The sequence below is a fragment of the Lepus europaeus genome, chromosome 1, assembly GCF_033115175.1.
Source record: "Lepus europaeus isolate LE1 chromosome 1, mLepTim1.pri, whole genome shotgun sequence".
Lineage (NCBI taxonomy): Eukaryota > Metazoa > Chordata > Mammalia > Lagomorpha > Leporidae > Lepus > Lepus europaeus.
Window position 1 is genome coordinate 46,517,439 of NC_084827.1, and position 27,830 is coordinate 46,545,268.

The 27,830-nt window shown below is 40.7% G+C and overlaps 1 protein-coding gene across 1 annotated transcript; it reads right to left on the reverse strand.

Moving 5' to 3' along the window:
- Positions 1-27,777, reverse strand: SYPL1 (synaptophysin like 1). Its single transcript, XM_062216387.1, has 5 exons — positions 27,606-27,777; positions 12,352-12,473; positions 10,458-10,665; positions 2,982-3,170; positions 1-1,463 (listed from the first exon to the last, which is right to left on the reverse strand). The coding sequence occupies exons 1-5, from the start codon at positions 27,672-27,674 to the stop codon at positions 1,329-1,331; spliced, it is 723 nt and encodes a 240-aa protein (XP_062072371.1). The 5' UTR covers positions 27,675-27,777; the 3' UTR covers positions 1-1,328.
- Positions 27,778-27,830: the final 53 nt, after the last annotated feature.

A 27,830-nucleotide genomic window follows, 5' to 3' on the forward strand; every position in this document is an offset into this window, starting at 1 on the left:
TTTCTTTCAATTTCTTTATTAAGTTGGTTGCATAAAAGATATACATTCCTCAAAACATTTCCTGTCACGAATAAAAGCAACAAAAACAAGGCAATAGTAAGATGTGCTTCACATATAAACAATCATATTTTAGGAATAGGCAATCTGGATCCCTGTACAATAAGATTAGGAAGCAAAATGTGAGTAAGCCCCATATTTAGAATATACCCAAATGTGTGTGCAAAGAGAGTATACCCACAATAAAGCTCAGGTTCTTTTATGATGCATAATTCCTTAATTATCCAATTGTGAAAGAAGAACATTAAGAAACATGAAATCGGAATCACATTTATTTTCACAATATCAATGCTAAACTCAAGACAGCAACTTCATTGACTCTAAATGTTAAATGTTTCAAAAGTAAAAGGTAATCCTAATTTTTGTGACCCTCTGAAAAGGGTCTGCAAAAAAAAAAAAAAAAAAAAAAAGTCTCCTATTCTCTACTCACAAGGAGACTAGGTCTCAACCTATGCTTACACAGCAAGAGCAACATAGGAGAAAAAACATTACCAAGAGTAATGCCCACACATACGAAGATATCTAGGTGAACCATGTTCTTTCTACTGAAACCCGAGGGAACTTCAAAGAAGTTCATGGAAAACACGTACTATCTCTGAATTCTTATTAAACCACTAGAGTAATGTAAGCTTATACCTCATGTAACAGAATTACTAAATAAACTACACATCTGTTAGAAATTTCCAAATCCCTGCTCCCAACACAATTTTAGTACACATATTAAGTACAGCAGGTCATTTAGAAAAAACAGAATTAGAGCATATACCCAGTTTTTGCCATTACATTTTCATAACATGAACAATGCTCAGACAGAAATTTTGAACTAAATATGTTTTTTCTAAATACAACTTATATAATCTAGGTTTTCTTAAACAAAGACAGGTCTCAGGCATGTGATCTGTACAAACTTACAGTAGTGTATATCCAGAATAATTTTATTCCTATTATGATATAATACAATTTTATGAATGAAGATACACGTTAAGGCTTAAGGTGTAAACACTTTAGAAAGCAAACAACTTACTGCTCATTCAAAAATGTGTATCATCTCATAATAGGCCCCTGAACTTTAAAATTTACATGTGAGAATACATTTACATCTTACATTTCTAAGAAAGGCACAGGCTTTATGTAAAAAAGCAGCAAAATTTAAAACCCACCAATTTACTGAAAAAGCCATTACTTTTATTAGAAACCAATAATGCTTCTCAAGATGTTGGCAACAAGTCATAGCAAGACACACATTTCCTACAGTGCTTTTCTCCCTTTAATTATATTCCAGCAGGAGGTGGAACACCTCCTTGGCCGTGGGCAGTAGAAGTATTTGATGGACTGTGCAAACTGGTCTCCTTGTATACAAACCACGCATTTCCTCCCCAAAGTATCATGTTCAGAAAGCCAAAGATCTATGAAAAATAAACAAGGTAATCTAATACTTATATAAACATCCATGTCCTACTCACAAATCTTTTCTTTACATATATGACATTTTCAGGCAGTGCAACATTATTTAAAGTTTAATACTACATACAAAAGAGGATAAAAAACTTTCTATTTCAATGCACAAAATTTGGATATATAATGACTTATTTACCACAAAATAAGGTTAAACCTCTAAATCTGTAACATATAAAATCATGATTAAAAGAAATTTTAATTTTGCATGCTCATGACTACCAAGAAGATGAGACTGAATTAGAGAAAATGGACCTCCTTATATTGGTTTCTATACAGACTGCAGTATTAGGGAATGAAAAGGAACATCAGGAATCCACATTTCCTTCTTTGGGATGCTTTCATTTTTCCCCCACCTGGAGGGGTTACAAACTGTATACTTCTTCTTACTTCTCTCCTATCTCCTCCTACTGCCACCCTCTACACCAATCCGACAGTTGTAGGCCTGAGAGGAGTCACAGAACTGTACTTCACATCCTGCACTAGTCAACCTAGAAGAAAGTAACCTTCCCAAATGCAAATCTGTGACCAGACGAAAGCAAAAAGGTTCCCTGTATCCACAGAGTCCTTTATAAATCTAATAATAGTGACTTACAAAGATCAGGATAAAAAGCTTGGAGTGCCACCCCATTACTGAAGGTCAAATGCTTTCTCTCTTTGTGTTTGTATGCCAAAACATTTCTTAAACTGTCCAGATCAAAGCTCTGTCAATATAAATGGTAAAAACTGACTCTGATCTCTCAAAGTTATTAAACAAAAATTTAGGAAAATTGCTATGTAAGGTAGGGAGGGCTGCCTTCATCCAGGGGAAAAATATTTTCTTGAAGACATGAGACCCCCTAAATATAATCTACTCAATACAATATACCAATAATATATTTAGCAGCAGATGTATAGTGGTAAAATAGTGGGCAGAATAATAGCTACCATATCATATAGACTAAATATTATAAATTATTTAAGAAACCACAGAAGCATCACTTTAAATGCCCAGAGTCAAGTCAGATTTAGAAAGCAGGGTTCCACAGTCAGACCTGGTTCAAATCTTGGTTTTCCATGTACTGGCTGTTGTCATTTTGGGAGTGTTAACATATGAGCTACATTTCCCCAGTGGTAAAGCCAAGGTTAGAATTCTACCTTCCACAGTCCTTCTAGGATGACTGGATAACTTAAAGGAGATGCAAATATAAAGGCCTTACTTAGCACAACATGTTAGCAAAAGTCCCGCCTTGTCAATTTCAATGAAAAGTAAGACCAAATCAGGATCTTTTTCAAACTTGTGACGGGTAATAATTTTCTTAAACTTTTCTTCACATTATAAAGGTAAACACTACAACTAGGATTCTGATAATTTAGTAAAAATAAAAACCAAGATTCATCCAGAGATTCACTGCAAATTGCTTTCTTAAATCATTAGTAAGGTTTTTTCTAAGTGAAATAAAAAAATTTAATAAATAATGCATACATACCACAGATACATTTAGGGACCCCATACTAGTCACAGAACCAAAGTAACAATGCACGTCCTTCTGTTGACAAGGCAGAAGTTCCTGAACAATACTGTGCCCAGTGGATACTTTAATATCCGTAAGAGCTTTAGCCCAGGCTGAAGTGCTCACCAACCACAAAAAGGTGGCAACAAGAGTGATAACAAAGTCCTAAAGTAAAAACAAGTGTGAGTCAATAAGGAACAGTCAATTGAAGAGCACTACATTTCAAATCCATGATGAAGACATTACTGGTAACCCTCCGGGATGAGAAATGGCTTTCCTGACATACTTCACAGAAGAGGTCATAGGCAGCACAGCATGTGCTGATGTTTACTGTTACCTGCACAGGGCCTGAGACAGAACAGTAAGCACGACTCAGTCGTCTTCCTCAGGAGTCTAAGATTTTAACACTAGAAATCAAATGTCATGCAATCCTCACCATAACCTCATTTCAGCCTCCCACTCCCACAGTTACACCTTAGACCTGTCATCATCAGCTGGATTGGCCCATAACTGTTTTGAGTATCCCTCTTTCCAATATCACCTTTCTAGCTTGCTCACCCCAGTATCCCAATCTCCAAAACCCTTTGACTTCACCAAGACCTACAATCTTATCACAATCCATTTTTATTGCATCCAGCTTCAAGCATGTCCTCATTTCCCTTAATCAATTTACCTCCCACAGTTCTTTGTTAAAAACCTTTTGCATACACTCTCAACTCCCTTATCCACCTCCTATTTCTTCACATTGCTCAGGTAAAACTCTAGCTTTAGTTAAATCTAATTCTCCAAATAATAGATAATAAAATGGTGAAAAGCATACAACCAGGATGAGAGCTCTCATTTTAAATTCATGAACACAAATTTTAAGAATACTCATGGCCGGCGCCGTGGCTTAACAGGCTAATCCTCCGCCTTGCACCGTCGGCACACCGGGTTCTAGTCCCAGTTGGGGCACCGGATTCTATCCCGGTTGCCCCTCTTCCAGGCCAGCTCTCTGCTATGGCCCGGGAAGGCAGTGGAGGATGGCCCAAGTCCTTGGGCCCTGCACCCGCATGGGAGACCAGGAGAGGCATCTGGCTCCTGGCTTTGGATCAGCGAGATGCGCTGGCCGCAGCGGCCATTGGAGGGTGAACCAACGACAAAACGGAAGACCTTTCTTTCTGTCTCTCTCTCTCTCACTATCCACTCTGCCTGTCAAAAAAAAAAAAAAAAAAAAAAAGAATACTCATTATATTAAAAAAAGATTCCCATGACAATTTATCACTAATAACTATCTTTTGCTATTTATTGTATTTTTAACAATAAAAGGGAAGATTTTAATCATTTTGGATTTTTTTTATTTAACTCAAAGATGGAGAAAGAAAAAAAAATATTCTCCTTACTCAATTTCTGCCAAGGAACTAAAATTTTGTCAAGTAATATGGATAACAGTGGGCCAGTGCTGTGGCAAAGTGGGTAGAGCTGCCGCCTGCAGTGCCAGCATCCCATGTGGGCGCCAGTTCTAGTCCTGGCTTCTCCACTTCCAATCCAGCTCCCTGCTCATGTGCCTGGGGAAACAGTAGAAGATGCCCCAAGCCCTTGGGCCCCCATACACACATGGGAAACCCAGAAGACGCTCCAGACTCCTGGCTCCTGGCTTTGGATCAGCTGAGCTCTTGCTATTGTGGCCACCTGGGGAGTGAACCAGCAGATAGAAAACCTCTCTCTTTCTCTCTGCCTCTGTCTCTCTAAATTTAATTCTGCCACTCAAATAAATAATAAATCTTAAAAAAATTAAAATAGCTAGAAAAATTTAAAAATACTGAATATAGGATTTAATTAACATTTTCTCTGTAATCTTAAGTTCCATCTTGTTTGGCTTTTCTCCAAATTAATGACCAAAATGACAATGTAAAAAACATCTATGTTTTTCATGTTACATATTCTAAGCATATAGGTACACTTAAGTCTATGAACTCAACAAAAAAACTCTCCAAGCGGGTGAACCAATGGCAAAGGAAGACCTTTCTCTCTGTCTCTCTCTCTCACTGTCCACTCTGCCTGTCAAAATAAATAAATAAATAAGTAAGTAAATAAAACTCTCCAAGCTCAGAAAGGAGTTTTGGGGCTTATTATTACAGACACATTTTATTTAAAAAAAATTATATATATTTGGTTAGATTTTAATTATTATCTGTCAGCTTTGCTTGTATTATTTTAAATATTTATTAATTTATTTGAAAGGTAGTGCTACAGAGAGACAGGGAGAGACAGAGAGAGATCTTCCATCTGTTGATTCAATCCCCAAATGGCCAAAACGGCCAGAGCTGGGCTGATCTGAAACCAGTAGCCAGGAGCTAGCTTCCTAGCTTGCTTCCTTCCTTCTTCCCTTTTTTTTTTCAAAAATAATTATTTATTTATTTGAAAGAGTTACACAGAGAAAGAAGGAGAGGCAGAGAGAGAGAGGTCCTCCATCTGCTGGTTCACTCCCCAGTTGGCTGCAATGGCTGGAGCTGAGCCAATCTGAAGCCAGGAGCCAGGAGCTTCTTCTGGGTGTCCCACATGGCTGCAGGGGCCCAAGGACTTGGGCCATCTTCCACTGCTTTCCCAGGCCATAGCAGAGAGCTGGATCTGAAGTGGAGCAGCTGGGACTCGAACTGGCACCCATATAGGATGCTGGTGCTGCAGGCAGCGGCTTTACCCGCTACGCCACAGTACAGGTCCAAGCCAGGAATTTCTTCCAGGTTTCCCACGTGGGTGCAGGGACCCAAGCATTTGATCTATCTTCTGCTGCTTTCCCAGGTGCATTAGCAGGGAGCTGGACTGGAACTGGAGTAGCCCGGACTTGAAGGCACACATGTGGAATGCAGGTGCTGCAGGCAGCGGCTTAACCTGTTTTGCCACAGTGCCAACCCCAGTCTGCCACCTTTCAGTTATATATTTACGATGCAAATCAGGAGTCTCTTACTATATAGAGGCTATGCTATACCTAGTCAAGATGACATTAAATAGGCTGGTGCCATGGCTCACTTGGCTAATCCTCTGCCTTTGGCGCCAGCACCCCAGGTTCTAGTCCTGGTTGGGGTGCTAGATTCTGTCCTGGTTGCTCCTCTTCCAGTCCAGCTCTCTACTGTGGCCCAGGAGGGCAGTGGAGGATGGCCCAGGTGTTTGGGCTCTGCACCCGCATGGGAGACCAAAAGGAAGCACCTGGCTCCTGGCTTCGGATCAGCGCAGCGTGCCAGTGGTAGCAGCCATTTGGAGGGGTGAATCAACGGAAGGAAGACCTTTCTCTCTCTCTCTCTCACTGTCTAACTCTGCCTGTTTAAAAAAAAAAAAAAAAAAAAAAAAGATGACATTAAACAAATGCTTTGGGGCTACAGAACAAAAACCAATTACCATTTTATAAATATGGAGGTATTTGCATTTGAGCTTTCTGTTGTTATTGGTCCCCTTTAAAAATATAGATCAAAGAGAAAAGGATAGAAATATTATAGCTTATGTTTTCCACTCTGTGAGTATACTCCTCTTCTCACTGCTATATTCTGCTCTAGGTAGATCTTTTCCAAATACTGCTAGAAATACAATGCTTTTTGGATGATCAATAATATGAGGCAATCACACATTAAGTTCTATCTAAAGTTCATAGTGTTGATCAAAAGATGTCAAATTTTCTTAATTTTAAGGTATTTTCTTTCTTCTTAGAAACACCAACTCTTTCTTAGTTGGAAATCACACTCTATCTTCTTCTTATACTCTTTATTTTTAATTTTTATTTTTTTGACAGGCAGAGTGGATAGTGAGAGAGAGAGAGACAGAGAGAAAGGTCTTCCTTTTGCCGTTGGTTCACCCTCCAATGGCTGCCGCGGCCGGCGCTGCGGCCAGTGCACCGCGCTGATCCGATGGCAGGAGCCAAGTGCTTCTCCTAGTCTCCCATGGGGTGCAGGGCCCAAGCACTTGGGCCATCCTCCACTGCACTCCCTGGCCACAGCAGAGAGCTGGCCTGGAAGAGGGGCAACCGGGACAGAATCCGGCGCCCTGACTGGGACTAGAACCTGGCATGCCGGTGCTGCAAGGTGGAGGATTAGCCTATTGAGCCGCAGCGCCGGCCTTCTTCTTAAACTCTTTAAATCACATTGCTGATGGCTTTATGAATAACATTTTTCCATATTTTAAAAATGTTCATGTATTTATTTGAAAGGCAGAGAAAGAAAGAGATCTTCCATCCCCTGGTTCACTCCTCAGATGACTGCAATATCTGGGGATGGTCAGGAGGAAGTTAGGAGCCTGGCACTCCATCTGAGTTTTTCATGTAGGTGGCAGAGGCCCAAGTACTTGAGTCATCTTCTGCTGCTTTCCTAGGAATATCAGTACAGAGGTGAATTGGAAGTAGAGCTGCGAGGACTTTAAATGATGCTCTGATAATGGAATGGAATCACAGGTGCCAGCTTAACCCGCTGCACCACAATACTGGCCCCATATTTTTTGTATTTCAAGAACAGGAGCTTTTCTGAAAATGATGCACAAGGTAACCTTAGGGTGAAGGGGAGTGGAAAAAATTAGGCCCCTGCAGAGAGTATTATTTTCCTACTCATAACAACGGTCACAGTACAATCTAAATGGGCAGTGCTTCACGGAGTTCTGCAATGCACAACCCACAGTTGCCTAGGGCAAGCTGCTCCTATTAAGTTACAATATGATTCATAACAGATTTTTAAGATTTGGGATAATCTATTTTTGTTTGGCCTTAATTTTTCTGATATTCCTGATTTTCTACATTGTCTAGAACCTTCTTAATTTCCTGCTACTTAGCACAAGAAGTACAATGTTTACCTAAAAAATAACAAAAGTAGATTTGAAATTTTATACTTGAAATATTCCCAGGAATACCCCTTAGCACAGAACTGAGAATACTGCTCAAAGAATGTGTCCTTGTTGGGGCTGGCATTGTTGCACAGCAGGTTAAGCTGCCACCTACAGCACCAGTATCTCATATGGGCACTGGTTCAGTTCTGGCTACTCCACTTCCAATCTAGCTCCCTGCTAATGTGCCTGGGAGAGCAGTGGAGGATGGCCCACGTCTTGTGCCCATGCCCTCAAATGTTTGAGCTTGTACATCCATGTGGGAAACCTGGAAGAAGCCTCTGGCTCTTGGCTTCATCCTGGCACAGCGCCAGCCATTGTGGTCATTTGTGGCATGAACTTGCAGATGGAAGACCTCTGTCTCTAACTCTACCTTTCAAATAAAAATTAAATATTAGAAAAGTGTATCCTTATTAACAGTGCCTAGACATCAATGTCACATTTGACTACATTTAATAATTGGAGTACTTAAAAAAATCTTTATGCTACACAGTTAAATTAAAAGAAAGCAGAATTTAACTTAGAAGTTGTATTTTTTACAGACAAGAAGCACCTATTGTATTAACAAAAAAACCCACTTAAGGAACCAATTCTGGATTACTGCTTTATACGAGTGATCACTCTAAGGAAGAAAACTAATTTTTATTATCTGAATGATATAACTAGATAGATGTCAAATAGAAAAATGTTCTACAAAAACAAATGAATGCTGCTTTAAACAGGGCAGAATTTTTAAAATCCACCAGAAAAATATGAGAAACAAAGGGCTCACTGCTAGGTTATCCCAAAAAGATTTGTTGGGATAATGACAAAATGGCAAGAAACATCTTTTTTTTGTTTTTGACAGGCAGAGTTATAGAGAGAGAGACAGAGAGAAAGGTCTTCCTTCCGTTGGTTCACTCCCCAGATGGCCATTACGGCCAGCGCTGCGCCAATCTGAAGCCAGAAGCCAGGTGCTTCCTCCCGGTCCCCCATGTGACTGCAGGGGCCCAAGCACTTGGGCCATCCTCCATTGCCTTCCCAGGCCACAGCAGAGTGCTGGACTGTAAGAGGAGCAACCAGGACAGAATCCGGCGCCCCAACCAGACTAGAATCTGGGGTGCCGGTGCTGCAGGTGGAGGACTAGCCTAGTGAGCCGTGGCGCTGGCCAAGAAACACCTTTTAATCACAAACAATTTTAATCAACTAATACAATCTATTTGATCATCCTAGTCCCCTTTTAAACAAGGCTTGGAATCTGCAGAAGCTATGTATTTCTAATGTCATTCCTACTGACTATATATATTATACATGTATACATGTATAAATGCTTAGTAATCATCAAAGCCTCTCTATGTATGTATATATGTGTGTGTGTGTGTACACACACATATCTATGCACTGGAGGTTAAAACAGCTGATATCTATCTTTCTGAAAGGCATTATACAACCAAGAAATATTTCATGTTTTTCTTATTCTCAGATATGAGAAACATAATAAATGTGAATGATAAAGACTACTTTCTTACTTACCATATGCCTACTTATGATCCAGGCAGCAAAAATTAAAAACAGAAATTGTTATCTTTTTATATAATTCCTTCACATTTAAATAGCCTTCCTTTTAAGCTAAGTTCACAAAGAATTAGGAAATATCATTGTTTCTCAAAGATAAAAGTGGTCAGTGTCACAAAAATATTTCTCTTCTCCAAAAATCAATAGCACTAACACTGAGCTCAGTCATTCATTTATAGTGAGGTCCAGTTTAAAACTATGATTTATCTCTGAACTTGCCACTGATAATTCAGGTAGATTCTACTTACTAAAGCTCAGAGATTATTTCTAGTTCATTAGACTCTAAAGCCAAGAAAGGCATCAGGATTTCAAATCCAAATAATTTGCTGGCATTTCAAATGTTCAAAATTAGCTCATGGGTATCACTAATGTTGAATTTAAGAACTGTCTGGGCCATATATTAAATTAAGGAATTTCAGAATACAGACCAGAAGTCAGCCTCTTCTGAAAGGGGCCGCACGGTAAATAGTTTTAATCTCCATCACAGCTATGTAATTCTGCCACGGCAGCATGAAAGCAGCCACAGACAATGTACAAATGACAGGGTGTGATCAAGCTCCAAAAAATTGTATTTAAAAAAAACACAGTTATATTTGACTTGTGGGCCACTATCTGCTGATCTCTGATACGGACAATCAGGCTTAACAGGATACTGTAGAGGCATAAATAGTGGGCTTTTGAAGAAAGAAAAAAATGTTGAAAAATAGGAAGACTACTGGTATGGTATGTAAGTTTTCAAATTAAAGACATTAATTTCAAATTAAAGACATTAATTTCGACTTAATTTTTCTGCTATGTAACTTAATATGCTTTATAACACATCTGAGTTTTCTCCAGGTTAAAGTAAAAAACAAAAGCAAACTTAGGTAAAGTACGAATAGGCTAAAAAAAAAAAAAAACAGATTAAACTTAACAATGGTAGAAAGCTCAACCTTGTGGCAAATACATATCAAAGTTAAGTTAAACTGATTCATGTCAAGAATTTTAACTTCCAGTAAGTAAACTTATATAACTTACACAAATTATTTTTGTATAGGAAGAAATAAAACAATTACTTACAACCATGGGAAGTTTGCGACTATCCCGATACAGGTTCGTGTAACCAACATACAGCAGAAGGGCAGCAATGCAGTACAAGAACACAAAGACTGCAAAGGTGACATAGAACTGTGCCGAAGAAGAGTAATCTCCTACGAGAACATAACTATCCCAACTTACGCCACACACATTTACATTTGGAGGTGCCTGAAATGACGCCTGATTCAACCTGTTTAAAGAAAAACCCAAATAAATTGCTAGGTTCTCCCAAGAGTTAGACATACTTAAGCAGAATTTTGAAATTACATTTCAAACAAAATATACTCCCCAAATACATCAAAAACATTTTCCTTTTGAAAAAAGGAAAATTCAAAATAAAAAGTAAAATTACTTAAACTAAAATTTTCCTAATACATATACATAAATTATACCTGGCAACTGGTTTATGATAGATTGAATACAGACTGAACTAAACCTTTTCAACCCAGATATCAAGGTATTATCTTTCTGAAATAAAAAATCAGCAGATTAGGAGGGATTATGTCATACAATTTAGTTTACAATTTGAGATGTTATACTTCATTACAGAAACAGTCTGCGTGACTAGCCCCAGGATAGCCAATTATAATATTGCTTCACATTTTAATCTTGGATTAATTCGTTGTTACCCGAAAGTTCACACTGCTTTTAATTTTCCCCACCCATAAATCATAAAAACACTTACCACTAAAACTGCTAGTAACAGTTATTTGCACAGGAATTGTACAGGAAAAGGGATAGGAGATATAGACATAACTTTCAATATAAGATCTTATTTAATTATCAAAACATCCTTAAAGGTAGCATTTCTTAATTTATTGGACAGAAAAATTGAGACTTAAGAGAGGTTAAGCAGGAATTGTTAAATGGAAGAAGATTCACACTCTGTCTTCAACTCAGGACATATTCAATAAACTTTTTAATGAATACTAAAATCCAACAAAAGACTCCATGGGGCTGGCACTATGGTATAGCAGGTAAAGCCACAGCCTGCAGTTCTGGCATCCCATATGGGTGCCAGTTCAAGTCTCTGCTGCTGCACTTCTAATCCAGCACTCTGCTATGGCCTGGAAAAGCAAGGAGCCGGGAACTAGCTCCATCTGAGTCTCCAGGTGGGAACCCAAGCATCTGGTCTATCATTAGCAGGAAGCTGGCTCAGAAGTGTAGAGTGGAAGGGACTCAACCAAGCACTCCTGTTAAGGAACATGGACATCCTAAGCTGCAGCTTAGCCCACTGCACTATGATGCCTACCCATTTTGCTTTTTAATTCCAATCCCCACTGTGAGATGATAAACATTTTAAGATATAAAGCAGTGTCATACCTCTATAAAAGTTCCCAAATGGTTCCCGCACACAAAAAAGTTCCTAAACACTTATTCCATTTTCTGTATTCGTTTTGCCAGACTAGGAAAAGTTTGCAGATAGGCAATGATCTGTGCACTCTATTTTGAGTACCAATGATCATTTAAAAATGAGCATGAAATCTAAAATTTTCTCCTTTAACAGTCAATAATTGCTGGAAATTAAAAAAAAATTATCTGAAGGGCAGAGAGACACAGACAAAGCAAGAGACAGCTTCCATCCATTGGTTCACTCACTAAATGTCTGCAACAGTTGGGAATAGGTCAGGACTGGAGCCGGGAATTGAGAAGACAATACTTTTAAGTCTCATAGGAAAGTGGCAGGAACTGAGCCATCACTGCTGCCTCCCAGGGTGTGCACTGGTGGAAGCTGGAGTTGAATCTAGACACGCTGATGTGGGACATGTACCTATTAATCTCTAGGTCAAATACTTGCTAGCACTGCTGGAAATTTTAATGATTCAATATGAAAGTAGAAAAGTTGTTAAACCAGAAAAACAAATAGGTAACTCACCTGAATGGATAACCAAAACTAGCTGTAATAGTTTTATTCTCAGTAACTGGAGGACAATTCACTAGAACCTCTGTTTTGCCCTTAAAACCTCCACAGGTGGCAAAAGTAAAGATGGAGGCAATCTACACAAAGTGAGATCAAAAAAGAAAAAAAAATTAGTAAACCCAAACAAGGTCAATTAAAACAGTAAGTACACCAATTATTAAAACTGGCTAACATTTTAGCAATCCTTAATCACAAACTAAACACAGATAGTGAAAAACGTTTAAATATTTATTTGCAAGTCTCAGCAAACTTGACTTCACTTTCCTAAATATAAAAGAGAAGTTAATATGCCAGCCCATACAATAATGCACTTATTCATACATCAATGTATGTATTAAATATGGGCATGAAATTCAGAAAACATCTATTTATTAGTATTGAATGAAATAGGGTAATTGCAGGTATTTTTATTTAGCATCCTAAGCAAGAGTCAAGTGGTTGTATACAAAGAGATGCCACTTCATTAAGTCTGTAAAGCCTCCTGATCTGCATTTGCTTAAAAAGTGTTAACGACATTTTCTTAAATGCTATATACACTAGAAAAAACTGGAAGCATCCTAAATGTTAACAGGGAATCAAACTATCATTCACACAATGAAACACATAGCCATCAAAAAATACTGAGGATTATGGGAACGGCACTGTGGCATAGCAGGTTAAGCATCCACCTGTGGTGCCTGCATCCCATATGGGTGCCTGTTCGAGTCCGGACTGTTCTACTTCTGATCCAGAGCCCTGCTGATGACCTGGGAAAACAGTAGAAGATAGCCCAAGTGCTTGGGCCCCTGCACCCGCATGGGAAACCTGGAAGAAGCTCTTGGCTTCTGGTTTCAGATCAGCTCAGCTCCAGCCGTTGCAGTCATCTGGGGAGTGAACCTGCAGATGGAAGACTCTCTAACAATGCCTCTCAAGTAAATAAATCTTAAAAAAAAAAAAAAAAAATTGAGGATTATCCAATGATAAGCAGTTCATTACATTTACTTATTTATTTTAAATATTTATTTATTTATTTGAGAGGTAGAGTTACAGATGGAAGGAGAGACAGAGAGAAAGGTCTTCCATCTACTGGTTCACTCTTGAAATGGCCACAATGCCCGGAGCTGGGCCGATCTGAAGCCAGGAGCCAGGAGCTTCTTCTGGGTCTCCCATGCAGGTGCAGGGGCCTAAGCACTTGGACCATCTACTACTGCTTTCCCAGGCCATAGCTGAGAGCTGGATTGGAAAAGGAGCAGCCAGGACATGAACCCATGCCCATATGGGATGCTAGTGCTACAGGTGGAAGCTTAGCCTACTATGCCATAGAGCTGGCCCTGTTCATTACATTTAAAATTCATTTTTAAAATGCTTTGTTCATGTATTCACATATATGCATATACACATAACAAAAACTTGAAAGGTTACATGTCAAAATTTTGACAGTGGTCACCTCTCAATACAATGAGTGATAAAACGTCATTCTTCTGTTTGTACTTTATTTTTCTACAAAACAAAAAACCCAGATATGCCATAAAAATTGAGAGTTTAAACCTTTAGCAAATGTTAATGGCTTTATTTTCAAAACATATTTTTGAAATCTGACCACTTCTTACCACCACCTCCTCATCTAAACCACTATCACCTCTTGCCTGGATTTTGCACCAATGGCCTTCAAAATGATCTCTCTGCTCTGTCTTTACCCCAGCTTCAGCCTACTACCCTGTAATCCCACACTACAGCCCAGGCATTCTTTTAAAAATACAAAGCAGAAAATTTTATCCTCTGCTCAAAACTTCCAATGGCTTCTGAGCCCTCTCTGAATGAAAACTAAAGTTCAAACAAGGGTCAAAGGGTCTACAAAATCCTTCCTTCCGTGTTGCTATTTTTTCCTTTATCTAGTCTCTCTATACAAAAAACAATCTCCTTGCTATTTTTTTAACTCCTCCTGCTGAGCTTTTGCAATGGCCATTCCCTCTGCTTGGAATAAATGGTCCACCTGCTCAGTTCCACAGCTCCCTGTTCAATATGATTGTGACAGAGAAGACTTTGTCTCATACTATTTTAAACAGTGCTCTCACCCCATATGACCTATTCCTTTTATGTGTGCTGCTGTATTTCTCCTTCATTGTTAGATTACTGCTTGACACACTGCTTATTTGTCTTTGTTTTGCTTTAGATGATACAAACCCAGCAAGAGGTAGATACAATTCAATGCAAATCTGATATCAAAGCCTATACTGTTGAACACTTGTTAGTATAGTAAGGTCCCCTATGTATTACTCCACAGTCTTGAGTCTCGTGGGCCATAACCAAAATTATAACCATCAAGGGATAATTTTTACCATGAAGAGATATATGAAAAAAAAATCTGGTTATAGACATGAAGACTCTGAGCAATGTCTAGCAATCTGATGTCTGCAATCTTCTGGTAAGAGTTAATAGGTGGGGGCCGGCGCTGTGGCACAACGGGTTAATGCCCTGCCCTGAAGCGCCGGCATCCCATATGGACGCCGATTCTGGTCCCAGCGGCTCCTCTTCTGACCCAGCTCTCTGCTGTGGCCTGGGATAGCAGTGAAGGATGGCCCAAGTCCTTGGGCCCCTGCACCCGCATGGGAGACCCGGAAGAAGCTCCTGGCTCCTGATCGGCACAGCTCTGGCCCTTGTAGCCATCTGGGGAGTGAACCACCAGATGGAAAACCACTCTCTCTGTGTAACTCTGACTTTCAAATAAATAAATAAATCTTTAAAAAAAAAAAAGAGTTAATAGGTAAGGAAAAAAGAGTAGGCAAAGGCAGAATGAATACTCTCTTGGGATAAATATGTACAAATACAGAGTGAAAATAAAAGGCCAAGAAATGAGCCTTGGGCATATACCCACATTTAGGGTAAGAAGAAATAAACAAGATATGCGAACTGACCAACAGAACAGAACAGATCACAAAATGACTAGTACAAAGTCCAACAGTTGGCACTGTACATCAATAAGAAAGGAGGACAGTGATTTTAAAGATACGGACAAATTCTCTGATACACCACCCAGTAACTTCCCTTCCTTTGAATTGAATGTGGACTTGCTTCTAGAATATAGTAGAAGAAGTGGGATGTCTTCTGAGACTAGGTTATAAAAAAGCCTATAATTTCTGTCTTCCTTTCTTACTCTTTTCTTTGGGGCAAGCCAGTTGCCATGCTGGGAAGACACTCAGTCAACTTTTGGAGAGACTCATGTGGTGTGGAAGTGAGCACTGCCAGCAACCACGTGACTGAGCTTGGATGAAGAACCTTTGAAGCTTGCCACCTTGATGTGACTGAGCTGGCAACTTCCAGAGGTGCAGAAGCACAGCCAACAGCTTGACTGTAACCTCATGGGACCCCAAACCATGCAGCTAAGTTGTTCCCAAATTCCTGTCTCATAGAAACCATGAGATAATAAATGTATGCTGGTTTCAACTACTAAACTTGGGGGTAATTTGTTATGCAGCAAAAGATAATTAATGTAAGAATTATGGTCAATAAATGGTACAGATGAACTGCAGACTTAAGTGAAAAAAGCTTTACTATTAAAAAAAAAAAGCCTTATTTATTTATTTATTTATTTATTTGAAAGGCAGAATTACAGAGAGAAGGAAAGACACAGAGACAGCTTCCATCTTCTGGATCACTCCCCAAATGGCCACAATGCTGAAGCCAGGAGCCCAGAACTGCATCCAGGTCTCCCACATGGGTGGCAGGGACTGAAGCACTTGGCCATTTTTGCTGCTTCTGAGGCACACTAGCTGGGAGCTAGATCAGAAGTGGAATAGTCAGAACTCAAAACTGGTACTCATATGGGACGCTGGCATCAAAAGCAACCACTTTAACCCCTAACCCACTGAGCCACAATGCTGGCCCCAGCCTTTAACATTTTTAAAGACAATGTTAAAAAAAAAAAAAAAAAATCTGTGACCATAAGGAAGGGAAGATTTTTAGACTTTAAAAAACAAACTCCAAGCATTAGAGTAAATGCAACTACTGAAAAAGAATTCTTAAAAAGCAAAAGTCAGCTTTGAATGTGGATCAAGTGGAAACACTGGTAATAAACAAAATGTCAAAATGACCTAAGGAGTTGACAGATCTAAGAGGAATACCTGTTGATGTGTACTAAGAGACATGTTCACAGTGACATTGTCTAAAGTATCAAAATATGGGGCTGGTGTTGTGGCACAGTGGGTTAAAGCCATGGCCAGCAGTGCCAGCATCCCATATGGGCATCGGTTCAAGTCCCAGGTGCTCCACTTCCAATCCAACTTCCTGCTAATGCACCTGAAAATGCAGCAGAAGATGGCCCAAGTCCTTGCAGCCATTTGGGGAGTGAACCAGTGGATGGAATCTGTTTCTCTCTCTCTAACTCTGCCTTTCAAATAAATAAATAAATAAATAAAAATCTTAAAAAATATATAAAGTATCAAAAAGGAGGGAAAAGTAATGAAAAGTGTTAATATACATTATATTCATTTTTTAAAAAAAATTTATTTATTTGAGAGGTAGAGTTACAGAGAGAAAAGGTTTTCCATCTGCTGGTTTATTCCCCAAATGGCTGCCAACAGCCAGGGCTGGGACAGGCTGAAGTCAGGAGCTTCTTGTGAGTCTCCCACATGGGTGCAGGAACTCAAGCACTTGGGCCATCCTCCGTTGCTTTCCCAAGTGCTTTAGCAGGGAGCTGGATTGGAAATGGAGCAGCCAGGTCTCAAACTAGTGCCAAATGGAATGCCAGCATTGCAGGCGGTAGCTATACCTGTCCGCCACAACGCTGGCCTCAAAAACATTGTGTTTTTTTTTTGTTTCTGTTTTGTTTTTTTTTTTAATTTGACAGGTAGAGTTATAGACAGTAGACAGTGTGAGAGAGAGACAGAGAGAAGGGTCTTCCTTCCATTGGCTCACTCCCCAAATGGCCGCTATGGCTGGCGCTATGCCGATCTGAAACCAGGAGCCAGGTGCTTCCTCCTGGTCTCCCATGTGGGTGCAGGGGCCCGAGCACTTGGGCCATCGTCCACTGCCTTCCTGGGCCACAGCAGAAAGCTGGACTGGAAGGGGAGCAACTGGGACTAGAACCCAGCGCTCATATGGGATGCCAGCGCCACAGGCAGAGAATTAACCAACTGAGCCACGGCGCCAGCCCCAAAAACATTGTTTTTTTAAATCTGCTTACTTATGTACATACATCTCTTCTGCCATTATTTTTCTTCAAGCCCTACCAGTTAGTCATGGTGGAAACTGGCAGGGCTTGAGCAAAGAGTGCCTAACCAAACAGACTCTCCTCATTTCTAATTTCATTCTGATTCTCACTTACCTTCTACAGTGTGGGTTCTAAAGCTACAGCATCCAGTAAAGTAGCTAACAGCTACTGCAGCTATTCTACAGATAGACACGCTTTAAGTGTAAAATATACTCTGGATTCTTAAATTTACCACGAAAAACATGTGAAGAAATATCTCATCAATAACTTTTATATTGATAACCTGTTGATATATTGAGTTCAGAAGTACAGTCTTTAATACCATTGGTTGAACTCTTTAATTAACACACAATTATTCTTAGGTGTTTAAATTTAACTGAAAAGTGATACCTATTAAATGTAAGAGTGGGAATAAGAGAGGGAGGAGATGTACAGTTTGGCACATGCTCACTTGGACATACCCCTAATGAGAGCTAGAAATGTGCCCAGGGATTCCAAATCAATCCCTTAAAGGTGGCATGTACCATTGCCATCTTATTAGTCAAAGTGATTAGTTTAAGTTCATAATTGGTCATAAAGATAGGATTAAGTATCAAAGGGATCACATAAACAAGACTAGTGTCTGCTAATACTAACTGACAGAATTAAAAAGGAGAGAATGATCCAACATGGGAAGCGAGATACACAGCAGACTCATAGAATGGCAGATGCCCTAAACAGCACTCTGGCCTCAGAATCAGCCCTTCAGGCATTCGGATCCGGCTAAAAAGCCCGTGAGAGTTTCTCAGGCATGGAAAGCCAAGACACTGTGGGGAAAAAAAAATGACCTAAATGAAAGGTCTCTGTGAGTGAGATCCCAGTGGAAAGAACGGGCCATCAAAGAAGGAGGTACCTTTCTCTGAAGGGAGGAGAGAACTCCCACTTTGACTACAACCTTGTCTAAATATGATCGAAGTCGGTGAACTCAAGAGGCTTCCATAGCCTTGGCAGCTCATGACAAGAGCCTCGGGTGATTACTGACGTCATAAATAAGAGTGTCAATTGTTAAATCAATAATGGGAGTCTCTGTGCACTTATTCCCCATGTATGATCTCTGTCCTTAATGTGTTGTACTATGTGAATTAACGGTAAAACTAGTACTCAAATAGTATTTTATACTTTGTGTATCCGTGTGGGTGCAAACTGTTGAAATCTTTACTCAGTATATACTAAGTTGATCTTCTGTATATAAAGATAATTGAAAATGAATCATGATGAAGAATGGAATGAGAGAGGGAGCGGGAAATGGGATGGTTGTGGGTGGGAGGGAGGTTATGGGGGGAAAAGCTGCTATAATCCAAAAGTTGTACTTTCAAAATTTATATTAAATAAAAGTTTAAAAAAATAAATTTCAACTGCTTCTATTTTTGAAAAAACATTATTTGTTTGGAAGTCAGAATTACAGAGAAACAGAGACACAGAGATCTTCCATCCATTGGTTCACTCCTCAAATGGCCACAATGGCCAAGGCTGGACCAGGCTGAAGCCAGGAGCTTCTTCTGGGTCTCCCATGTGGGTGGCAGGGGCCCAAGCACATGGGCTATCTTCTTGTGCTTTCCCAGGGATATTAGCAGGGAGCTGGATTTGAAATGGAGCAGCCGGGACTTGAACCAGTGCCCATTTGGGATGCTGGCATTGTAGCCGGCAGCTTTATCTGCTACATCACAGTGCTGGCCCGTTTCTACTTTTTCAGTGTGGCGACAGAACATTTAAAATTACTATGTGGCTTGTGTTTTTGGTTTGAATTGTATTTTTATTGGCCAGAGCTACTTCAGAATGATGATATCATACTGACCTGAAATAAAAAATTGTTTATGTCACTCCTGTTAAAAGGGATTTCCTCAATGGCTTTTTCAGACTAAAAAACGTGGTTAATCCAGCTTCAACTTTATCTTTCTAGATTTGTTGGCGCTACATTCCCTGCCAGGTCCTGTTCGCTTCTGTCACATGGTGCTGCTCACTGTCCCTGAAACACAGCACGTCTTTATAACTTAGATGCAAATGTTTATTCTGTTGGGAATGCCCCTGTTCTCTAATTAGTTCTCATGATTCTTCCCCTGAGTTGCAGACATTAACTCTATTATATATTAACTCTACTACAGCAATTCTTCTCTATCTTACTTTATAAAAAAAAAAACAAAATGAAGGGTGAAATGGTGGTATAGTCTATTGGTGTGGGGTTTTTCAAATAAGGAGACAGGACACAGGAGTGTCCATTCTAAGAGCGTGCCTCTAGATAGCTATGCGCTCCCACTTTTATTTAGAGGGTACCAGCAAGTCTACAAGCTAGCAGGCACTTAGGCAAGATTACATATCAACTTAAGGATTTGGGAAAAGGAATTCCGTCTGGTGGTCTAACATAGGGATTAGAGCTGTGCTGTAAATCTTCAGAGACAAGTCCATTCAGATGCTTGTGCAAATTTACAAATTCCCCAAAATACTCCAGGTACCAATTCATGTCCATTAGCCCCCTGCTGCTCCTGCTGCCACATTTCCTTTGGGGTGGGTATGCCCATCCCTGGCCTGTTTTGGCGTGAGCAGAAACTGCAGCTGCCTCTAATTTCGGGGGGTGGGGGGGGTGGGGGTGTACTGAGAGGCACTTACACAGTATTCTCTACAGATTGGGCCACTAACTGTGATGCCCACGAGCAGGGCCGGGGACCCTTTTTCCTGCCAAGGGCTACTTGGATATTTATAATACCATTCAAGGGCCATACAAAATTTTCAACTTAAAAATTAGCCTGCTACAGATTTACTGAATTTTGAGTCCTGTCTCTGGCTGCCTTGGCAGATTAAATGATTTCACGACCCTCATACTGCCCATACGCCAGGAGTTTCCCACCACTGCATATGTGATCCTCACGTTAAATCCTGGCTTTTCCGCTTCCAGACTACTCCCTGCTAATGTGCCTGAGAAGGCAACAGAAAATGGCCCAAGCATTTGGGGCCCTCCAGCTGTGTAGGAAACCAGGATAGAGTTCCTGGCTCCTGGCTTCAGCCTGGCTCAGCCCTGACTGTGGCCATTTGGGGAGTGAACCAGTGGATGAAGATTTCTCTCCCCCTCTCATTCTATCTTTCAAAAGAATAAAAGAAATTTAGAAAAAAGAAAATGAGCTTCCAAATTAATACAAAAGTTGGCAAATGAAAGGCACACTGCAGCTTGTTGCCTTCGGGTCAGCATTGTGGCAAAATGGTTAAAGCTGCTGCCTGCAATGCTAGTATCCCCCATGGGTACCAGTTTGAGTTCCAGCTGATCTGCTTCCAATCCAGCTCCCTGCTAGTGACCTGGAAAAAGTAGTGGAAAATGGCCCAAGTGTTTGGACCCCTGCCACCCATGTGGAAGATGCCCCTGGTTTCAGCCTGGCTCAGCACTGGCTCTTGTGACTATTAGGGGAGTGACGCAGCAGATGTGAGATCCTCTCTGTCTCCCCCTCTTTGTAATGCTTTCAAAATCAATTAAAATTATCAATTAATTAATAAACAAATTAAATAATTAGTTAAAGTTAATTCTAAAAAGACTATACCTCTACCCCTCTCTGGCCAGACTGTCATGATTTTGCACCTGGTCTCATTCAGGATTTTCACTATCCACCTAGCAGAAGGTCTGGCACACAGCAAATGCTCACTAGATTACTTCTTAATTAGGGAAAAATTATTTTTAATAATTTAATAAAACCATAATTTGAATGTTACATAAGCATTTCAAAGTTTTTTGTTACAAGAAAAAAACCACGTTAGCAATTCTTATCTTTATCTTATCATACAGAAAAAAGGGACAAAGTACACATTTTATATTTAACAAAGCACAAAATAATCTGTGAGTAAATTATCCAACCATCTCACTTCTTCCTATATTTTACTGCCACTGTGATCTAGACTGAAGTTATATACTGGTAGTCTACTGCCAAAAACTGACCTGTAGACACATTCGAAGGGTCTTTCTAGCATTTACAAAAGGTATCTAATTGTTGCAAATATCTTACTATTAGAATACTACACAGGAAAATTTGGATTTCCTGCTTTTCCTGATCATGTGTAGGAAAACCGAAGATCTGGCAACATCAAGTCCACATTCTCTAATGGCATCAATCAGATGGAACAGAATGACAGATGCTACTTAGGGTAGTGGGTTAGTGCTTTCCAGACTGCCCCCCTCTCTATTGTCTTAACAATCTATTAGGTTGCCAGTAACCAATGACTTAGACTATTATATTTTATCCAAATACTTGTTTTCATTCATATACTTTGAGGGCAGTTCCTTTGAGTACTTTAGTCTACCACTAGTCTAATATGTAAAGTACAGGCATGTTGAGCTGTATTTCTTTAGAACCTTAAAAAAATTATTTTCATTTTATTTGAGAAACAGAGGGAGGGACAGAAGTCGGGGAGGAAGAGCTAGAACAAGCAAGATCTTCTACCTGTTGGTTCACTCTCCATATGTCCACAATAGCTGTGGCTGGGCCAGGATGAAGTTAGAAGATGCGAAACCAATACTGGCAAGTCTCCCACGACGGTGGCAGACACCTAAGCACTTGAGCCATTACCTGCTGCCTCCCAGGGTTGGTATTAGTATGAAGTGGAAATTGGAAGTGGAGCTGGGACTGGAACCCAGGCAATCTCACATGGGATGCATGCATCCCAAGTGGTGTCTTAGTCACGCCAAATGCCTGCCCCCATCCTCTGCAACTTTTGAAATCATTTTCCCACCCCTGCCTACCTCATGAAGAATGACTGAAGCTGCTGATACAGAATTCTATCGTAACTACTAAGAAAGCAGAGGCAGGGTGATAGCAAGCTTCTATTGAAGTCAAAAAGGCTTCATACTCATCATGATAGTACCAAGTTACCAAAGAAATAGCTCCATTATCTCTGTGTCCACCAGATAACCATTACTGCATCTTCCACACTTAGAGATCTGTAACCTCAGGGGTAATATTACAACCTAGTTCTCTAGAATTCTTGTCTTCAAAGTAGCCTGCAGTACTCAATTAACTGACATAAATGAAGAAATTAAACTTCTGGTTATATCCACTTTTAGTTTAAATAAGGAATTAAAGCTTACTTGTGATTAATATACCATGAAGCTCATGCTGGGCTTGGCTGTCAGAGCATCACAGGTCAGTATGGTATGCTGGGTACCCTCTGCGGGGGCAGACTGTAATAATCTCACCTATTCTTCCACTTTTAGTAACATGTGTAACAATGAGTATTTCTGGCTAGGTGAGTTTAAGGAACAAATTATCTTGTTTTAACCAAACTAATCTTCACAAATGTATCAGTGACTTAAAAATGTGTTCAAATAAACTACAAACTAATAATATTGCATACACGAGAGACAATGGAAGCCATGTAACAAGGTAAAAATGGATTCTATTTAATTGGATCACAAGAAGGTAGCAAAACATTCAGAAATGACCAGAATAGTATTTAAAATAAGGATTTTAAAATATGGGTGAAATTCATCTCAAATGCTATCCCTTAAGATACTAACATAAAATTTTACAATTATAGGAGTGCATGTCAAAAAAATTTGAGACTACTGGTATTTTCCATGAGTTACCTACACTACAGGCAGAGTCCCAGTCTTGGCCTGGGCCCTGCTCATTCCCAAGGGAAACACTCGTATCCATCTAATTTGTGGGTGTTGTTTACAAGCCTCCAGTTGCAGGATCTTCACTGCATTTGGTTTTATCATTTACCTCAAATCATCTACTTCAACTGTGTTTCCCTTTACAGTCATAAGATCAAATGCCAACAGCCAAGGTACTGGTATTTGGGTCAAATTCTGAAGCCTTCACTGCAGACTAATTTTGAAATGTCTTGTTACTGATGCTAATATTTCAGCTTATTCTCATCATGCGCACAAAGAGTTTTTTTTTTTTTTTTTTAGTTCTACTCTTCTACCTCCCTCCACTTTTTTTTTTTTTTTTTCAAAAAATTTCTTTATTTGAAAGGCAGAGGAGAGAGAGAGAGAGGTGGAAGGAGATACATCTTCCACCTGCAATGGCTGGAGCTGGGCCTGTCTGAAGCCAGGAGCCAGGAGCTACTTCTGGGTCTCCCATTGGTGGATGGCAGGGGCCCAAGTACATGGACCATCTTCTGCTGCTTTCCCAGGTGCATTATCAGGGAGCGGGACCGGAAGTGGAACAGCTGGTACATGGCCAGTGTCGAAGATTGTGGCTTTACCTGCTACACAACGCCAGCCTCCTTCTACTTTTAAATTACATTCATAGAAAATTCTAAAATAGCCTGCTAATATGATTCCATACCTTTAAGAATTTGAATTATGAGAATTAAATGCTAGCGCTCGTGTTGAAATAAACAGCTAGAAGGTTTCTGCTAATTCTTAATCATTCTATGTTGAAAATATCTTTATGTCAATACTATTCTAATTTGTTAAGCTGAGTATAGGACTATAAATCTCTGAAGAATCCATATACAAGTAAATTTATTTTAAAACCATTTTCAGACTGCTCAATTATTTTCATGTCTTTTGGAGGAACCTTGATTGTTGGTCTGGCTAGATGTTACTGATATAACCTGAGCTTTTCTGTAAAAATTACTTTTTTCAAACGTTTTAGGACATTTGATATAGGTTCAACTTGATTACCTGTGTCCCCTTTCTATCCCTGTCTAATGGTTTTATGGTCATTTCTGCTTGGCTTTCAGATTCTCCTAGTCCACAAACACTATACCTTATGATGGGACTTTCTAAACTACCAACATAAGAATATTCTAGTATCACAAACCCAGATCTTAAGCTAGCAGATCTTAAGCTACACAGGTCTTGCTTAGGGGCTATAGCTCTTTCTATCCTTTAAATACTCAGCTCCAGGTTAAATCACAAATCCTGGCAGCAGGTTGAAGCTTTTCCCTAAATTCCCAGATCTGAGAATAGCCCTACCCTATTTCCTGTTCTGTTTCAGATACCCAATGTTTACCTTATATCAGAACAAGTTTTCAGTGTTGATCTGTGAATTCCTGAGAGTTTCCAAGACTTTTTCAGGAGTCCACAAGGGTCAGAAATATTTTCACAACAGTACAACAATTTGCATTTCATACTGTCCACATTTACACCGAGCAAATGCACTGGTGGGTATCAGCAATAGTACCAAACTGTATTTTAGTTCCACAGTTTAAAAAAAGTCAGTTTTACTTAAGAATGTCTTTGATGAACCAGTACAAATTATTATTTATTTTTATTAAATTCTGATCCTTGTCTATTCTTATTGAAATGGGAAATACATATAGCTTTCTGTTGCATACCAAAATATAATGGTTGTCTCTAGAAAAAGTATTTAAGTAACTGAGTTGTAAGCGGAATTACTCAGTTTTTTGTCAACACAACTACTCTCCATCTTCACAGTCAAACAGAAGTCTACTGTCTTCACTTTCTTACCACTTACTGTGACTACTGCAATCTCACTTGTGGTTTCACTCAAACTGCTCTTGCTAAAATCATAGTTTCATGACCATCAAAACCATTTTAGTCCTTATCTAACTTAATCTCTCAACTGCACCTAACATTGTGGAGCACTCACTGCTATAAATTTTCTCTAGTAAGGGTACCAAGATATGATTATTCTCCATCTTCCTAACCACTCCTCTCATCTTTCCTGGCAGGTATCTGCTGAATCTCCAGCTCAAACTTCTATTTTAAACTCTAAGTCTATTCACACAACTGCCCACAGGGTACAGCTACTTACATGAGGTTGTTTCAAAATACTGATGGAAACTTTGCATTATCTTTTAATTCAATTTTCCATGAACTTTTTGAAACCCCCTTGCCTGATCTAAAGAGATCACAAACCCAATACATTTCAATCCTCACAAACCTTCTATTAAAATTTGCTCCTCTTCCTCTTAATGACCTCTCTTGGGTGATGCCACTGCCACTCCAACTAAGCATGGCCATCATTTCAGATTTCTCCCTATTCTTCACTCTCCAAATTCTAATTCCCAAATCTCTCGATTTCCACAGCACCTAATTTTAGGCCCTCATAATTTCTCAAGCAAGAGATCTCCCTTCTTCCAGTTCTGACCAATTCATCCTCTACACACTGTTGAGAAGATGAAAAGTACTAAAAGGCACATCTAATAATATTCACATGCTCAAAACCTTGGGATGAACCTCCTTTCCCTATGATGGGAAATGTGGGCTTAAGTGGAAGCTAGCCAGTGAGCACCCCAATATTCTGTATGCTGCATGGAGGCACATTCCTAAGGGAGGTGCCTAGATTCTCAGGTTGTCCTCAGGAGGCAAGCCCTCTGAAACCTACCTGTCTTCCCAAACCAGACCCTCCTCCCTCCCAGTGTGCCTATCTCTAATTAACTTTAAGTTCTCAGATGGGCTATGCTGCTTCTTCAACTTTACACCCCAATGAATGTGAGCTCCTCCATGCCTAGAAAGCCACTCTAGCTTGGAGTGTATTTTGTACATACCTTTACACAGTATTTACCATATGGCATTCTCATATTCATTTGCATGTCCTTCATGCTTACTATACCATAAGGAAAAGCCTTTTATTCACATTTGTGTGCTGGTGTTTAATGTAGTGCTGATACATGATACTCAAATATTTGTTGAATAAATATTCACTACACCATTAACAATGTACAGTCTTATAAAAAGTTCTCCAGTGCAATAATTTGCTCAAATTCTTACAAAACACATCAGAACACTATCAGTAGTGCACTAAGTATACAATTTTAAAAAAAACCTGACAAATAATAAAAGCACAAACTAAACAACTGCCTCTTAATTTAAGTGAAAAATCTGCATTATTTAAAATCCTCAATAACAATCTATCAGGTGTAACACTTTTTCTTAACTTTTATATTAGATTAGCTTAAACAGTATATTTTCCTCCTGAAAATACATATTTATTAAAATGCTTAAAAATATTTAAATGCTCAAATAACTTCACCTTTAAGTGTGAACCCAGGTTTAGCATACACATTCACCTGTCTTTCAAAAAGTGTGATGTCTGCATTATTTTGATTTTCAGAAAACACCCTGCAAAACTTTGGAAGAACTGGGTAGGTTCGAAAACTAAAATTAAATGCTCATCAGAGGATGTGTGCTGCTCTGTTACTACTTAAAAAACATCCTCCTCAGGCTCTTTAACGCAGGACAACGTAAGCGCTTGTTCTCGGCCACTTTCTCACTAAAGTAAGGCGTGAGAGTGTTTCGGATGCAGCTGCCGCACACCGCACAGACCAGACGCCAGCTGCCTACTGCCTGGCACGGGACTGAAAATCAGCATAGCAAACACGTGCCGGGCCTCGAAGGCTCCAGGAAGCCCGCCGCGCCCCGCGCCTTCACCAACTCCGAGCCACTGATCGCGGCCAAGGTCGAATTAATAAGTCTCCTTTGATGTTAATGATTGCAGGGGTTCCCACGAAGGGCCTTCGAGCCGCCTCTCCAAGCAGGATGTTGCTTGGAAGTACCTGAAACAAACTCCCGTGTCCACCCCCCTCTGCCTGGCAGCCGCCTGAGCCGACCCAACAGACTCGCTGCGTTCCGGCCCGACGCCTTCCCCGCGCCGCCCGGACCCGAGGTCTAACTTCGTTCAAATCAAGCCCTGAACGGCCGTCCGATCCGGACGAAAGGGGCTCCCGAGCGGCCGGGCCTCGGAGGCCCCGGGCGGGCAGGCCCGCACCGGCCGCTCCGGCCGCCCTGTTTCGGTTGGACCGCGGCAGGAAACTCTCTCTTCCTTTGCAGGAGGCAGTGAAACCGCGGAGAAGCCCGAACCCCCGCTCTCACCGGGGGCATCGCCTGGAAGCGAGCTCCGGCGTGGGGGCGGCTCCGCCACGGAGCCCGGCGGCCGAGGCGCTCGCGATTCGAAGCCGGCCGCCGCGCCTCGGCCCCGCGCGGGCCCCGGGCCGCGGCCTCCCTGCCCTCCCTCGCCGTCCACTCCAGCGGGCCGGGCCGCTCTCCGCTCCCACGCCGCCCCGCCGAGGACGCGCGGGCTGCACTCACCCACTCGAGGATCTTGATGAAGCCGAGCGGCTCCTTGAGCGGGTTGAGGTTGATCTGGAAGGAGGACATCCTCTGAGGACAGGAGGGAGAAAGAGTCAGGACGGCGGGGCGGAGGAGGAGGGGGCCGACGAGACCCGAGCAGCCGGGCGGCGAGGACGGGCAGGCGGGGAGGGCGGGCCGCGCTCGGAGGCGGGCCGGGCGGCCGCGGGGCGGGCCGGGGCGGGG